At 38.4% G+C, this 15445-nt stretch overlaps 1 protein-coding gene across 1 annotated transcript in view; it reads left to right on the forward strand.

The window, feature by feature from the left end:
• The window catches only part of LOC115435868 (CUB and sushi domain-containing protein 3-like), a 296702-nt gene that overhangs the window by 204351 nt on the left and 76906 nt on the right, over positions 1–15445 (forward strand). The window contains 6 exon segments of the mRNA XM_030158480.1: positions 354–434; positions 1522–1635; positions 9347–9535; positions 10252–10410; positions 12100–12288; positions 14919–15104. Of these exon segments, the coding sequence (XP_030014340.1) occupies positions 354–434; positions 1522–1635; positions 9347–9535; positions 10252–10410; positions 12100–12288; positions 14919–15104 (918 nt within the window).

Raw genomic sequence — 15445 nt, forward strand, 5'->3', positions numbered from 1 at the left:
ATTATTCGGCCTTTCTCATTTTGCTACATACTTGATGCTGCTTCCAGTTGCGTGTAACTATAAATGATGAATGCCTTCTTATGCCTGTTTCCCATCAGACTATTAAAAACGCCCCTTCGAAAAGAATTGGATTAATAATAAAAATGTCCCCAGTCTCAGCTAAATTAGTGATTGGTTTTTGAAGATCATGAATACTGATAGGTCGCAATTTATGATCTAATCAAGTTTCAGCACAATGGGAGAGGAAGGGATGCGCTGCTGTTGAATAGAAAATACGTACACACCCACCCTCTCTCACGTCTCTTCCTTGAGTGCACTAATAGAGATTTGAGTGTTTGTCCTTTTCCCAACAGCGTACCAGCTAAGAACGTGTCAACCACCTCCTCCGGTCGCCAATGCCACCATCCTAACCGATGATGACGAGTTTGAAATAGGTTTGTCTTATTTTATTCCGCTTGTTTACCGGCCATGGACAACACATAATGAAATAAATTTTCAACAGACACAGCTGCGAAGTAATTTGCTTTGACAGTGTTAGACAGTGGTTTCAAGAATAGCAAACGACACAGTAATTGTTTTTAATTATTTAATACGTCAGCCATTTGACTAATATTTTTAGCTCACTGGAGCCGGTGTTTGTGCACATCTTTTTGCTTTGTTGTCTTTTATATATTTTACATATCTGTTTGCAGGTTTTATCATCTCCATTTTAAGCACATGGATTTTTCGTTGATTGATTTTTTGATTTTTTTTTTCTCGAATATGCAACAAAATAAAGTAATTTTACTTAGTCCTTAGAAATAAAACAGATAATAAGAAATCATGGGGGGGAAAAAAAAAAGAAAAAAAAAAAGTTTAATTTATTTAATCCCACCCCTTCTCCACACAAAAGTCTATCCTTTAGCTTCCTATCAGCATAATATATGAAAAATCAAGTCCCTTAGATATCTTATGAGTACTTAACGTCACTTATCATCCTCACATATACATACATACATTGTTTGCGTGTCTGTATGATTATAACAGATGTTAATTTGATTTCACACATCCCACCTCACCTCCTTCATTGTTGTACTTTACATTTAATTTTCTTCTTATTTACTTGCTTCTTTTTGAGTTTTTTTTTTTTTTTTCAAACAGTTTTGCACTAAAATAGTTTGAGGCCAAGGCTAATTAGTTTTCAGTATAAGCTGTTGGTATATTTCAGTGTTCAAATGTGATTAGCAAAGTGAAGTGGAAATCATATGGCTAGTGGCTCCTTTACTGTGTGTCTTTGAAATTGACTGTAATTGTGATTTCATGTGTTTGTGTATGGGTATGCTTCGACGCAGGCTGGCACTGTAAACGTAATGAAGTGCCTTCAGTACTCCATCTAGCTAAGGGGATGTCAGTCTTCATTAGGAAATGTGTTGTTGATTACCGTTTCAAGTGCTGCTACTGAGGAGGCTTTAACTAACGCAGCTCTGCCGTTGTGTGTTTGTTTGTGTGTCTGTATGATTGCGGGTGTAAATGACCTTACAGGGGACATTATTCGCTACACGTGCCAGCCGGGCTTCACCTTGGTGGGCAGTGAGATTTTGACCTGTCGACTTGGAGAAAGGCTGCAGATGGATGGACCCCCACCAGTCTGTCAAGGTTGGTCTTAGTCAATATGTGCGAATAAGTGTTGGTGTGTCATAAAAGATGTTTAAGCACATTTATGTGTATGCGCGTCTATACTCGGTTAATTCTGCTTATATATGTGTACCTGGCGCCAGTTTGCCAAGGTTGGTCACAGGCTGCAGCACCCACTATTGATGCATCATTTCACAGACTGCCAGCAGGGCCCTAATAGCAGGTTTCTGATGGCACACAGCATCTGTACTTGCAGAGTAAGAACACTATTGACCCAGGATCATAGACCTGTGCTTCCCTGAGAGCCCAACACTTATCTGTGTTATTCTGTGGGAATGTTTAGTCTGTGTGAAACTGATTACAAATCTGTACTTTCAAGTGGAACAAGGTATATCATGGCCAGTCATATCTTCCCATTTTGGTGTGTTTTGAAAGAAAATAGAGCTTATATTTTACTCCTAATCCCTGTTCAAATGGCCCAGTGGGCTTGATTGATGTAAAATGTCTTCCTGCCCCTGTTTTTTTTTTTTCAGAAGATAGATTTTCAAACAAGAAACAAAAAGGAATGTCTGTGTTGTCTGCATCAGAGATTTTGTTTAGACCAAAAACAAATGCCATCAGCGTGCCTGTCGTGCCAATACATCTCTGCAGCAGACAACACAGTGTTCTGAAACCTTTTATTCCCTGTGGATAGTGTAGGCTCATTTGAAGTGCCCTAGAGTCCTTTGTCTACAAGTCTTCAGCTGATGAGTATTTCTGCCTTTATTTCTAGAAAACTCCAAGTAATCGTATTAGACTTGTGATCAAGCCATGAAAGACACTCAACAAACCCCAAACCTGCATTCATAAAGCATCTCAGAATATGAGTGGTGATTTTGAGCCTATTTTCTGCTCCCTCCCTGTTCTTATGTAATGTTGGACTTGATATCTTGATTTCTTACCCTCTAGCATTTTTGCAGCTGACATTGTTTTTAGTCTTACTTTTAAGAATTTGGCTGTTTTCATTGCAGTATATGGAGAGTGCCACACAACTAAAGCAAGCAAGACACGTCATAAAACTTGAATCAAGTAACCTGACCTGTGATCCAGGAAACCTACTCAAGTTCTCATACTTTATTCATCAATGCTGCACTCACATTAATAGCTCTGTTAGTGTTAGTTCTGACAAAGGTCAGCTAGACCAAACGAATGGCAATTGAGGTCAGATGTGTGGATTATCCTTGTGCTGCACTTGATGCACGGAGCATTTTTTTATGAATTAAACATTTATCAATTGTACAAGGGGTATAAAATCCTGCAGTATTTTATTAGCGAGTTAGATGATGAAGAATGAAGTGAGATAGGGAACAGATGGAAAAGCTTTATTTGATATTGCATCAGTCTGGCATACAGATACTGTATCATATTAAGCCTGACATGAATAGAATTATAGTAAAATACTTTCTAAAGCTTTATTTTATTGCTTGTTTTAAAGCAACTAAATTGGCAAATGAGCAACAAGCAAAATACTTTGGAACAATAATAATAATAATAATAATAATAATAATAATAATAATAATAATAATAATAATAATAATAATAATAATTCTCTGCCAAGGACATTAAGGCTCCCTTGAGAATACTGGAACAGATTTTACACTCTATTGTCATGGTGGTCCTGCCAGCTCACCTTCTCATGTGTTTGGAACTACATAGATCTCTGCCAAGTCCAACTAGCTCCAATCAGCTAAAGCACACAAATTGTACTTGAAATATCCTCACTTGTTTTAACATGAGAGTGAATTTGATTTATCCTGCCAATTCTGCTGGGAAAATCACACTGGGGCTTCCCTAGCAGGACAACACATCATTTTCAGTTGATTTTTTTTTGGTCACACATAAGCCAGAAAGTAAAGACATGAAATAACAGACTCACAGGAATAATAATACTAAACTATAAACTGCCAACAAAATGGCTCCTCTTATTTAGGTCATGTCAAATAGAGAAGAAAGCAAAATCAATGTATTTTTTTTTTTCCAAAGATTATTCAGTATTGAAAAAGGTGAAACCCAAATAGCCACATTTATGTTTGCAAAATGGTCTGAATGATTAGTTGTCTTATTTAGCTTCAGCTTTGTGAACACCTTCTTATGAACTGCTCTAAACATGAAATTTTCATAGATGGAACTATCTTAGGATGTCTGAGTTAGTAATTCATTGTGTGACATTTTCATGGATCGTCTCATTATTGTAGTCAAGAATTCATTACATTTTCTTGTGTTGGATATGTAATGTCCTTGTGCCACCTCTAGCACAAAACTAATTGCTCTCCTTGGGACATGTAAAGTTGAACTTAATTTGAGTTGACCTGCTATTCACATCTAAGAGACTGCTACAGTAAGCTTGTAAAAGGGACAGTTCCTGTCAGCAGCTTGCCGATAGGGCAGGAAGAAGAATTCTCTTGTGTCCCAGATTCCGCTTTTGTTTGCTGTCAACCCTTCTGTCTTGTATTGTTAATTGTCATTTCATGTTACAAGATAGCACCAAAGTGTCCTTGCGCTGCCTTCTATTCACCTCGTACTTTTCGATATTTCCCCTGGCTCTGTCTTTATTACAGGCTACGTATGATGAAGGTTATACAGAAGTTTTGATTAAGGATAAATCATAATTGAGTTGACTGCTGTGTTTGCTTGGAAAACCATCTGCCATGCCAAGGCTGACTCAAACCCGCTCAGTGTTGTCATATTGCTCACTGTGTTCAGAAAATGTAGTGAAAACAATTCTTTGCTCTAACTTCATCTCGCCTCTGCTTATGTAAGCTTTATTGTATGACGTTTCTTTAGCTTACAGTAAAACACTTACCATAGTATTCTAATTCTTTATGTACATCAAAATGAAAAGAACTGGCAGTTTGTACAAGGCTTTACCAAGACATGGTTTACTGTTTTGTAACAATTGCCAAAGCCAGTTCTTTTTGAATAAATCAGGCTGGCTTGCTTGTTATGCTGACAAATGGTAATGTGTTTTCTATCAGTACTTGCAGTAGTTACTTGGATGTAACTCATTGGCCACTTCAGGGAGGTTTGTGATTAATATACAGTACTAATCCACCATTTAATTCTCATTCCCTGGAGATGAGAGGACAAATCTTTTTGGAGGGTAAATAGAGTTAGAAATACCATTAGCTGTAGTTTATGATTATTTAACAATTTTATTTACACTGCTCATCACTTTATTTATCAGCCCTCTACTAAGTGTGTACCCATCATACTGTAGAGTTATATTTGAGTCCATATTGAAATAACAATCAGTATGACATGTTTTTACTGAGGCACTAGGGTCAACATTTGTCATAAGGCTGAAGTACTATTTCAGCACACCGTAAGCTTTAGTCTGCTTACAGAAGAATCCCTTGTTCTTATCATGGAACTTGTAAAACCCATCCTAAAAAATAGCACCACTGAGGTGCATCAAACAGTTTTAATCCTTCCCTGATTCTGATTGTTTTTTAAAATCCCTGAACCGAAAGTCTGTCGCAGGACTTAGAGCCACTACTTGTCCTTATTAGATGGACCTATGTTTGTTACCAGGCAACGTTGGCTTATTAAACAAGTACTGGTCTTTCAATTATTTCAGTAACGAATTTAACCATTTTATGCACAACGTATCAGATGGTGGCAAATGAATCATTAGTCATCTTAGTACAATAAGGGAATGGAATGCAGGGAATCTAAATGTGTAGATTAGAGAAGTACACAAAAGTCTTACGGCTATGTCAATATATTATTGTTGTTCAGAAAATATGTGCAATAGTTTTCAAGTTTCACATTATTTCTTCTCCAGTGTTTGCTCTCTCTATTCACAAGAATTCCCTCTGGCATCAGCAGAAGGGTTATAAATCTAACAAAGGTTCTATGAATTCTGTATGACATCCAGACACACGAAATACCTGGATATGCATTGCATTCATACACGAGATGGCAAGACATAATTACTTCATACATGTAACGCAGCAACTGGATAAAGGGCCCAGGCACCCAGCAGTCATCTCCTATAGAATCTTATCACATAGTGACATAGTGAGTGACAAAGAGAGGAGACGAGACACTATAGATCTGTGAACTTTTTATCTAAAGATGTGTTTAAAGGAAAACAATACTCAAGAGCATGAGGTATGAGGAATCGGTAGTGACAGAGATGGATAGATCAGTGAGATGTGTTTGTCAGTGTTGATATTGACAAACAGAGGAACTTACCAATTCCCTGTTTTCAGACTTGTATAGGAGGAAACCCAGCAGAGAAAAGAGAAAGGGCAGTGAAAACCCTCTGAACTCTTGTGTCATGCACAATTCATAGAACAGTACAATCATGGCTCTGTTTTGTTTCACTCCTCTTGACCACCAGAGGCTTGATGTAATACAAACAAAGTCATGAAGAATCTGTTCTCACTCTGCTTCAACTGAGGGTCCAATCAAGTGAAAGTGAACATCAGCGTGGAAAAATAAATTTGGACACATCATTTATCAAGGGGGCTCATTTTTTAGCTAAAGATCTCTATTTTATGGAACTGTTATCCTTTTTAAAATACCACTTGTGGAAAAAAAAAAAAAAAGTTACAACCGATTTTATCAATTGTACTTTTTACACCATAGCCATAGCTCAAATATAACGCTAAAAATTATACCTAAAAAATTTGAAAATGTATTCAATCTGTTGATTATATAGATGACTGTTAAGTTTAAAATATTAGATTTTCATTGCTTTGTGAATATTATTGATATTTATGAGTTTGAACATAGGTTAATCGGTTAATCTAAATTGTCCATAGGTGTGAATGTGAGAGTGATTGTTCGTCTCTATATGTCAGCCCGGCGATGAATTGGTGACATGTCCAGGGTGTATCCTGCCCTCGCCCATAAGTAGCTGGGATAGGCTCCATTGACCCTAGTGAAGAGAAAGCAGGTTCAGAAAATGAATGAATGAAGGCCTTCAAACATCTGTGAGTTGCCACAAAAATACAAATCTTTAATTTTCAAGTTACTTATAATTCAGATATTTGAGTGAAACTTTCAGAAACTAATGATCTTTTGATACATTTTGGGTGATGCATACAATGGTAAAGAGGCGTCCACATGTTACTATGGCAACCTGTCCACATGTCACCACATTCTCATGTCAATAAAACAGAGACTTTTCAATATTTTACTCCAAAATATATTTTCAGCATAGTTGAACATAACATCTAAAAGTTTTTGTCCTACTTGATATCAATTTCTGTCGAGAACTGCATGTTTTGAATGTTTGTATGAAGATTAAAAATTGATGTCTGTTTCAAATCCACGTAACTGAGTAGTAATTTGACATTTTTTATCTAAAAAATTTTATCTCCCTTAAACATAATGTTAAAGTGCTTATAAATACCTACTCAAATACGTGTAATACAGGCATGTAAGTTACTCTGCTTACATCACAGAGACTGTTGAACATGAAATTTGTCCACGTGTTACCACTTGATCGGACCCCTGAAGGAGCAGATAAGGAGGGCAGCCACGAGAGCGTACAAGTCCAAGGAAGCCCAAGCTGCTGTAGCGCAGGCGTCACACCCTTTAATCAGTTTTAGACACTCCTGGTTGACATTTTACAAAAAGATCCCTGAGCTTGAATACTTCTGGCATGTATCAACAACTCATCTTGAGAGTCTGTGCCTTGACAAGACACAGTCCTTCCTATGTCCTCCTTTACAAACGGTGCATCAGACATATGGAATCCCAATGACACTTCCACTGTGCACCTCACAGCCTGCACAGGAAAAAGTAGACTGACATTAGGATGCATTTTATCCATCCCTGGCTTTGGGGGAGATGTGAATTGATTGTGCAGCTGATTGACGTGAGAAGCTGAAACCCTTTTAGGAAGAAATGAAGGGCTGGACCACATAGTAACCCCAGACAAGACCCATAGGAATTCCAGCGCAAACAGTCCCTGGCAACAGACAGCGTGCAAATCTCGCCAACTGGCTTTGCAGATGCAGCAGTGAGAAGGAAGGCGGTCGTACCAGACTGCCATCCGAGGTCAGCCGATTCCTCGAGCAGTGCAGAGCATAAAGATTTCAGTACAATGGTCGAAGGAGTTGTTGAGTTGCAGTTTGCCTGCTTTCAGGTTGGAGCACTTAGTATCACATATGCCCACTGTTCTTGTAAGGCAGAACCTGTTTGCCCTTGGCCTACACAGGAGAAAATAGCACTGTAATACAGCGAGTAAAGATCCAAATGGCATCAAGAGCCAGAGGGGATGGTAATAAGCTAAGTAAGTCAGCAATCACAGGATGACTGCTCTTCTCCTCCCTTTGCCACAGCCATCAAAATGAGGTAAAAACATTTCACTGAGATTCTTCAGTTAGTTTTACAAACCACATGGTAAAACAGCGCAGCAACTGCGGTAACAAAACATACCAAATCTGCACATTAAGGAAAGGTGGAATGGTGTGACTGCTATGTGCCAGGCATCTTAATCAGTGTTCTCACCTCATCCAGGTTACATGTAGCTTTGTTGGTATTACTACATATAATTAATATGTCAACCTCCTGTATTTTGACAGGATGCATAACCTTCTATTACACAGCTAGTAGGAGTCATAAAACGGGTTAATTGCTGCCAAAACGGAAGTGCAAAGCAGGAGATTAAGAAAACTTCGCATAAGGAAATGCTAGTATTTTTTATAGTATTCGACTGACATGCAGAGGTTTTGCTGCTAATTTTTTCCTCCGTAATGAATGTACTGTTTGTAGAAACACTCATCTACACTCCACATATCTTGTTATCCTTGCGTTGCAATGTTTACTACTTATTTCCTCTAATTTAAGTGTTTTCGATGGTGTTGAGCTAATTTAGAGAAAGTGTCCTGACCTTGTTGTCGAGAGTCAGTTTAGTGATTTAGTAAATGTGCTGTTATTTTGAAAACCTCTGATTTAAACTTCAGAAATCATATTTGGCTGCTGTCTTTGAGCCAGAGGGTACTCTAGTTCAACTAAACTGCAGCGTCTTCTGAAATCTACCAGTGGGAATATTCATACTCCTTTGTGCTACATTTCTCTCCCTCTGCCTTTTTTTTTTTTTTAATCTTGATATATGTCCGAATGTTTCCAGTGACCTTTTTATCCTGAACAGCTGTTCGCATTAACCTTTTATATGCGTCATGTTTCTTCACTAGTGGCTCAAAGACAAACTTGTGTTAGCGGCACACAAGGAAAAGAAATAAAACTGGCTGTCATAGTTTCAGATATGCCAGCCTGCAGGAAATGAAGGGAGCGCTCTGAGCTGATACACATGAAGTCACTCAAACACAAACAAACGCACACAGAATTTTTCCATAAATACAAAGTAAGCCGTCTCACCTACTGAGTATTATTATGTGATAGATAGATACCAGAGGAGCTTAGGGACAACAGCAGGTGCTGCAGCTTGGCCCTTTGGTGCAGTAAGAGTCTTGAAAGGCTGGAAATGTACAGTAATTATTTCAGCACTCTATTTTTTCATTACAATTCATACCATCATTGTGGACCATTCAGAGTCTGCTCTTTAACTCAATTGCACTTATTATGAAGCCTTCCTCCTCCCTTTTTCACCTTTCTACTTATGCACTTTCTCAGCTGTCATAATATATATATATATATATATATATATATAATTTTATTTTATGCTCCTCTCTCTTTTTCTAACCATATTACGTCTTAATTCTTTGTCTCCTGTCAGTTCAATGTCCTGCCCATGAGGTGCGTTTTGATTCGACGGGGGTAATCCTGAGTCCGGGCTACCCTGAAAACTACCCCAACCTTCAGATGTGCTCCTGGCTGATCAATGTGGAGAAGGGCTACAACATTACTCTGCACTTTGAACTCTTCCAGACAGAAAAAGAGTTTGACATCTTGGAAATATTTGACGGTGGGCTTTGCTAAATTTTTGGTGTTTCATTGTCTGTTATTCAAGTTTGCCTTAAAGCGGTCATATTTTGCTTAACCCGCTTTTATTATTTGTGTATTTGGACCCTAATAGTTCAAAAAGTTTGAATTTGAACCCTCCAGGTGCTGCAAAGCTATCTTTATATTCATTCTGGCAAAAATCAAGTGGATTTCTACAACCTGTTTTAATTCCTGCTTAATTTGTTACATCGATAACTAGTTAAGTCATGACATTTGCACATACAAGGTCAAGACTTCCATCAAAACATTTCTCCGAGTACGACATAATTGTTTATGAGCAGCAGTGATTTTAGTCCATACTGAAAATATGTCCAAACTTCGAGCCAATTACCTAAAATGTTCAGTTGTTGGCTGAACAGGACAGAGCAGCACAGCCAACAACCTGGAGGGGGCAGGGTGTGAAGTGGCTCATTTGCATTTAAAGGGCCAGCGCTCAAAACAACCTTTCTGGTGTCCTGACTCAGAAATAGGGTTGAAGATGGACCTGTGGAGTTGAATTAATGAAGAATTCAGACCCAAGCATAGCATTTACAGTTTATGTAGACCACAGGGAAATGTTTTAAAATGCATAATTCCATTTAAAAAAGCTAAATATCACTCTTTTAAATAGTATACAGTATTACAATTTCTACATGTGGTTTGGTTTTGATATTTGTCTTTTGTTATCTGTCTGTTTAGGTCCCAATATTTACAGCCAGAATTTAGCATCACTCAGTGGCGACATTGAAACACCCTTCAGCCTGACCACAACAGGCCACCAGCTTCTGCTACGCTGGTCCTCTGATCATGGCACCAACCGACATGGTTTCCACATCAGATACGTGGGTGAGTATCAAAGTATGTATCCACCTTATCATCATATTCTCTTTTTATTAATGCTATTTGTATATATTGTGAAAACGTGATAAAAGTCAGGTTTACAAGTAGAAAGCCTTCAAGCCAATTGATAACACTTCATAGAACCGTATATTATTTAAATTAGGGGTGTCAAACATATGCCCTGCGGGCTAAAACTGGCCCTTTAAAGTCCAAAATTGCACAGAAGACACTGGCAGACAAGGGTGTCACTGAGTCTTTACAAGTTGTTTTGATCATAAAGTTAATTGTTATATTTTTCATTTCCAGATGCCTCTTACTAAATATTTTTTGTGTCCACTGTGATCTAAATAATAAACTGAGGCGTAATATTAAAATGTTTATTTTTTAAAAGAAATTTCAGGTTGTTCATACATGTTCAAGTTATTCACATTTTTTTGCTTAAGGATAGTTATACTGTAATTTCTTTTTTTTTTTTTTGCATCAAAACAAAGGCAACATTTGGAATTGTCATTATTTATAAGTTATTGGTCTGGCCTGGTCATATTAGACCATACGTGGCCCCTGAACTCAGATTAATTTGACACCCCATCATTTAAACCCTCTTTATTCCAAGCTTTATTCTATTCCCATGAAGACAACGTGACTTTTATCACAGTGTTTATCACAGTATGCAGTGATTTTCAGGAGATTTTTTAAATACCTGTTCATTTATGAAATGCTTTGAGCTTTGATAGAAAGGATAATGGCTCACAATAGAATATATTTTTATACCCGAAACCACAAGGCAGGAGAAAGTCACAGTGAGGTTTGCATGCTGTTTTGCACTCCTTAATTTCAAAAGGTTTTAAATTCTTAATTGGGTCTTTAATAAAGCAAGTGGTGCTAAGCAAGAGCAGTGCAGGGAGTCTTTTTCCATTTGAAATGCATCAATAATAATGAAAAAGCACAAAAGACATTCATTTTTTATACTATGTTCCTCCATTATGTTTAATACACGAAAGAGTTATTGTGAAAGCAGTCGGTGTGATGAATTTTGTAAAGAACGCTCCTCCTTGACTTGATTGACTTGAACAGGAGCTGACCTTTACTCCGGTGTGTCCTCTCCTCTTAAATCCCATCTATCTCCCATTTGTGCTGATTTGAGGGAGTGTTTGACAGCCTTTTTTGAATTCACAGTCCTCACTTTGAATACCTATCCCATTGACTATTCATGCCCATACTGAAGAAATCAAATGTACCTTTTGTGTGTTCGATGGGCTGTAAGATGAGGAAAAGGAAGGCTATGGAACAAATAACTGGGGGATGCACCCATATTGCATGTGTTAAAGCAAATTGAATATGTGTGTACCCATAGGCCACTGAGAAATAATAATGTTATTTTCAGGACTTCCTGTGCTGTGTGGCACACAGCCCAAGTGCTAAAGAGATGTGACACTCCTCAGGCATTTTTCCTCATTATCTTTCTACATTTAAAATGGAGCTTTTCTGTGACTAAAATGTTCACCTGAGTCTTTCTCTAGAGGAGCTTTGTTAATGCCTTTTCTTCTTTCTGTGCTTTTTTTTCTTCTTTTTACTAAAAATCACCATATCTGTGCAATCTCCATTTTCTTTGTCACCATTCACCCCCCCCCCTTCACTCCCTGTTGCCTTACCATTCTTCTTTCCTCATCTCATCCTTTTTTGTCTTTCTTCCTCCATCTATTGTAGCCATGTACTGCAGTACCCCTGACTCCCCACAACATGGCTTTGTGGTGAGCCAGACTGGAGGTCATCTGAACAGCATGGTGCGTTGGGCCTGCGACAGGGGGTACAAGCTGATCGGAAAGGGCGCAGCTGTGTGTAAGAAGACCCCCTTTGGATATTACACCTGGGACGCCCCTGTTCCTGCATGTCAAGGTGAGCTCATCAGACCTGACAGCCTTTTATTTGCAACTTCAGTCTGCCTTTTTCCTACTTCTTCTGGTCACTGCATCTGCAGCCCTGTGCTCAGCAGGCAGACAGGCAGGTGCTTAAGGCACCCAAGTGTCTCAGCCCAAAACCCATTCCTGTGTTGTTAGCAGCTGAACTGAATCTAGCCTGATTGAGAGCCAGCACCCTGTCAGGTGGAAAGGAAACAAAAATCAATCGTCCCTTCTTCTGTCAATTTCCACTTCTTCAAATTACTTTGGCTAACTCTCCATTAGCATGCAGTGGCTGCTCCTCTTAGGTTTCACTCAACTAATTGGGTTCTTTGATGCGCACATGTGAATGTGTGCATTAAAGTGCACGTGATTGCATGCACCAGCACAGACACATACACACACACACACACACACACACACACGTACAGACGAAAACAGTAACAGATGGTGTACTCAATTGCATTTTATCATGATGCAGTGAAATCAAAATATGTATGTCATGTACTTAAAATGATTTAAAAACTCTTCACACCTGTGATTGATTTTGTCAGTCTGGTAATTGCAGACAGCTTTCCAGAGCTTATAACCCTAACCATGGCTGTAGCGGTCCATCTGCTATCTGCTACATGGAGGATATTACATCTCAGCATGTTCAGTCTTTCATTTATTCCACTGTATGAGTGATGTTAAGAGGAGGCACTTTGCTAATCCATCTGTGTTGGTCATGCATCTTGCAGATAAAGCACTGACCGGAGAAATGTTTCTGGTCCGCTAACATTCAAAAGAGATGAACAATCCACATTTCTATTTAGAAACTTTCTGAAACATCCTTGGTAAGGGTTACAGAATCCATGTGATTATGATCTGTTGGGTTGGAGCAGTAGTCAGAAGTGTTGATTGATTTTCTCTTAAGGGTTAGTGAGAAGGATCCATCCAACTACAGGCCTCAGGCCACGTTCTTAACATTTGATATTTCACACTGTTCTGCTACGGTTCCCACTCCTTTTCATGATGTGTATGTTTGCGTAACTGTTCTCATTTAGTGTAGCCCTGCAGATGTTGGTTTCCCCAATCTGTTCACTCCCTCTGACTCGTCTCTGATAAACACCTTGAAAGCTCCGAGCTTCAGGTCCCATTCTTGTTTAAGGCCACTGTAACCCAGATTCACGCTGAAGGGGCAAGGACACAGTCATGTGTGGGATTTTTTGTGTATGTGTGTGTGTGTGTGTGTGTGTGAGAGAGAGAGTATAAAGAATGGTCACCTCTTTCATAATGAAACCTATGAAAACCTTGCAATATTTATGAAGGACTTCATATATATAAATATACACACACACACACATATATATATATATATATATATATATATATATATATATATATATACACACATATGAATTCCCATTTCGTTTAGAACATTATGTGATGCCTAGTAAACAAGTCATATTTGAGGACTACTATGATTCATTGACTTCAAACATACAACTAAAACTAATGAAAAACTCTTTAATATATTGTACACATATGAAGATAATACTGTTCAGTTTATTTCAGGGCTGTGCAAATTTACCTTCAGTTTGGATTAAATTTTAAGTACTGTACTTTGTGGTGCTTTGTACTACACAAAGATGTGTTGAACACTCCATTTATGTCATTGTTATTATACTTTGTAGCGTTAGAGCTACTAATGTGTGTTTCATACCTTATCCAGTGGCATCATACTACTGCATCTAAATGAACAATGTTGAATAAATACCTGTAATTTATTTACTGAACTTCATAACCTTCAATTTATGACTAATATACTGCAATAATTTTAACATATATAATATAAACACTTATATCACCCTATATGCCACAAAGGCTCAAAACTAGAAATAGCACTTCAAAAATTTTCTGTTGAAATTCAGCAGAACACCTCTTCAACATGTTCTGATATTTACCTCCGCCAAGGAGGTTATGTTTTTGCCAGGGTTTGTTTGTCTGTCTGTCTGTTTGTTTGTCTGTCCGTTAGTGTGCAACATAACTCAAAAAGTTATGGACAGATTTGATGAAATTTTCAGGGTTTGTTGGAAATGGGATAAGGAAGAAATGATAACTTTTGGGGGTGATCGGGGGGGGGGGGCCCACGGGGGGGCCCACTGATCAGCCTTGGCGGAGGTCTGTGCTCTCCGAGTGCTTCTAGTTTATTAATTGTTTTTAGATTGCTTTTCAGCATCATCTTTTCTTAATTCTCTTTTTTATAATTGAGAATATTGGGTTTTTGATGTCATTAAATTACATACATCTAATTTCTTCATTAAATCTGTAAAGTAGATCTTTGAAGTTGTCTGTCATGTCCTACCAAACCATTTTTTTTGCCTTACATTTGCACACAAGAAAATCCAAATGGCTTTATGACTTTACAAGACAAATGTTGACTTTTCGCTACTTGGTCACATTGGTTCATTGGTAATTACTTTAGATGTACATACACGTGTTTACAGCAACACTTGTTAGCCAACATACAAATGTATACATATATGTATATCCACCGTGCAGGCTTTTCACTGTAAATTTCTCCAGGATGTGCGTTTTACTGCACGTAAACATGTGTGTTGACAACTGTCTCCTTACCGCCTGCAGCTGTGTCATGCGGTGTGCCCAGTGCGCCAGTGAACGGAGGTGTGCTCGCTGCTGATTATTCTGTCGGCACACGGGTGACCTACTTCTGCAACAGTGGCTACCGGCTCTCCTCCAAAGAGCTGACGACCACAGTCTGCCAGCCAGACGGCACCTGGAGCAACCACAACAAGATACCCCGCTGCATTGGTGAGTGAAGGAAGCTAGGGAGTATGCAAAGGGATGTAGTGAAGAAGGAAAAGTGATTTGGAGAGATGAGGTAACCCAGTGCATGGTTAAGCAGTGGGGAGAGACAACCTATGGGGATGGGAATGAATTTTGAATTTTGACAGCTGTATCCGAGACGAGTTAAAAAAAAGTCAGTTTGAAACCATCTTTGGAGGAGATGGGGAATAAATCCTTTCAACAAAATGCTGTACTGGAACAAAAGTTGTCATGAAATACAGACTGCAGTCCCAGCAGAACCACATGTTCTGATAAGTCTGTTTTTATTTAGGAAACACTTTGGGTTGTAATGACAGGACAGAGGA

The sequence above is a fragment of the Sphaeramia orbicularis genome, chromosome 16 (genome assembly GCF_902148855.1).
Source record: "Sphaeramia orbicularis chromosome 16, fSphaOr1.1, whole genome shotgun sequence".
In the NCBI taxonomy this organism is placed as follows: Eukaryota; Metazoa; Chordata; class Actinopteri; order Kurtiformes; family Apogonidae; genus Sphaeramia; species Sphaeramia orbicularis.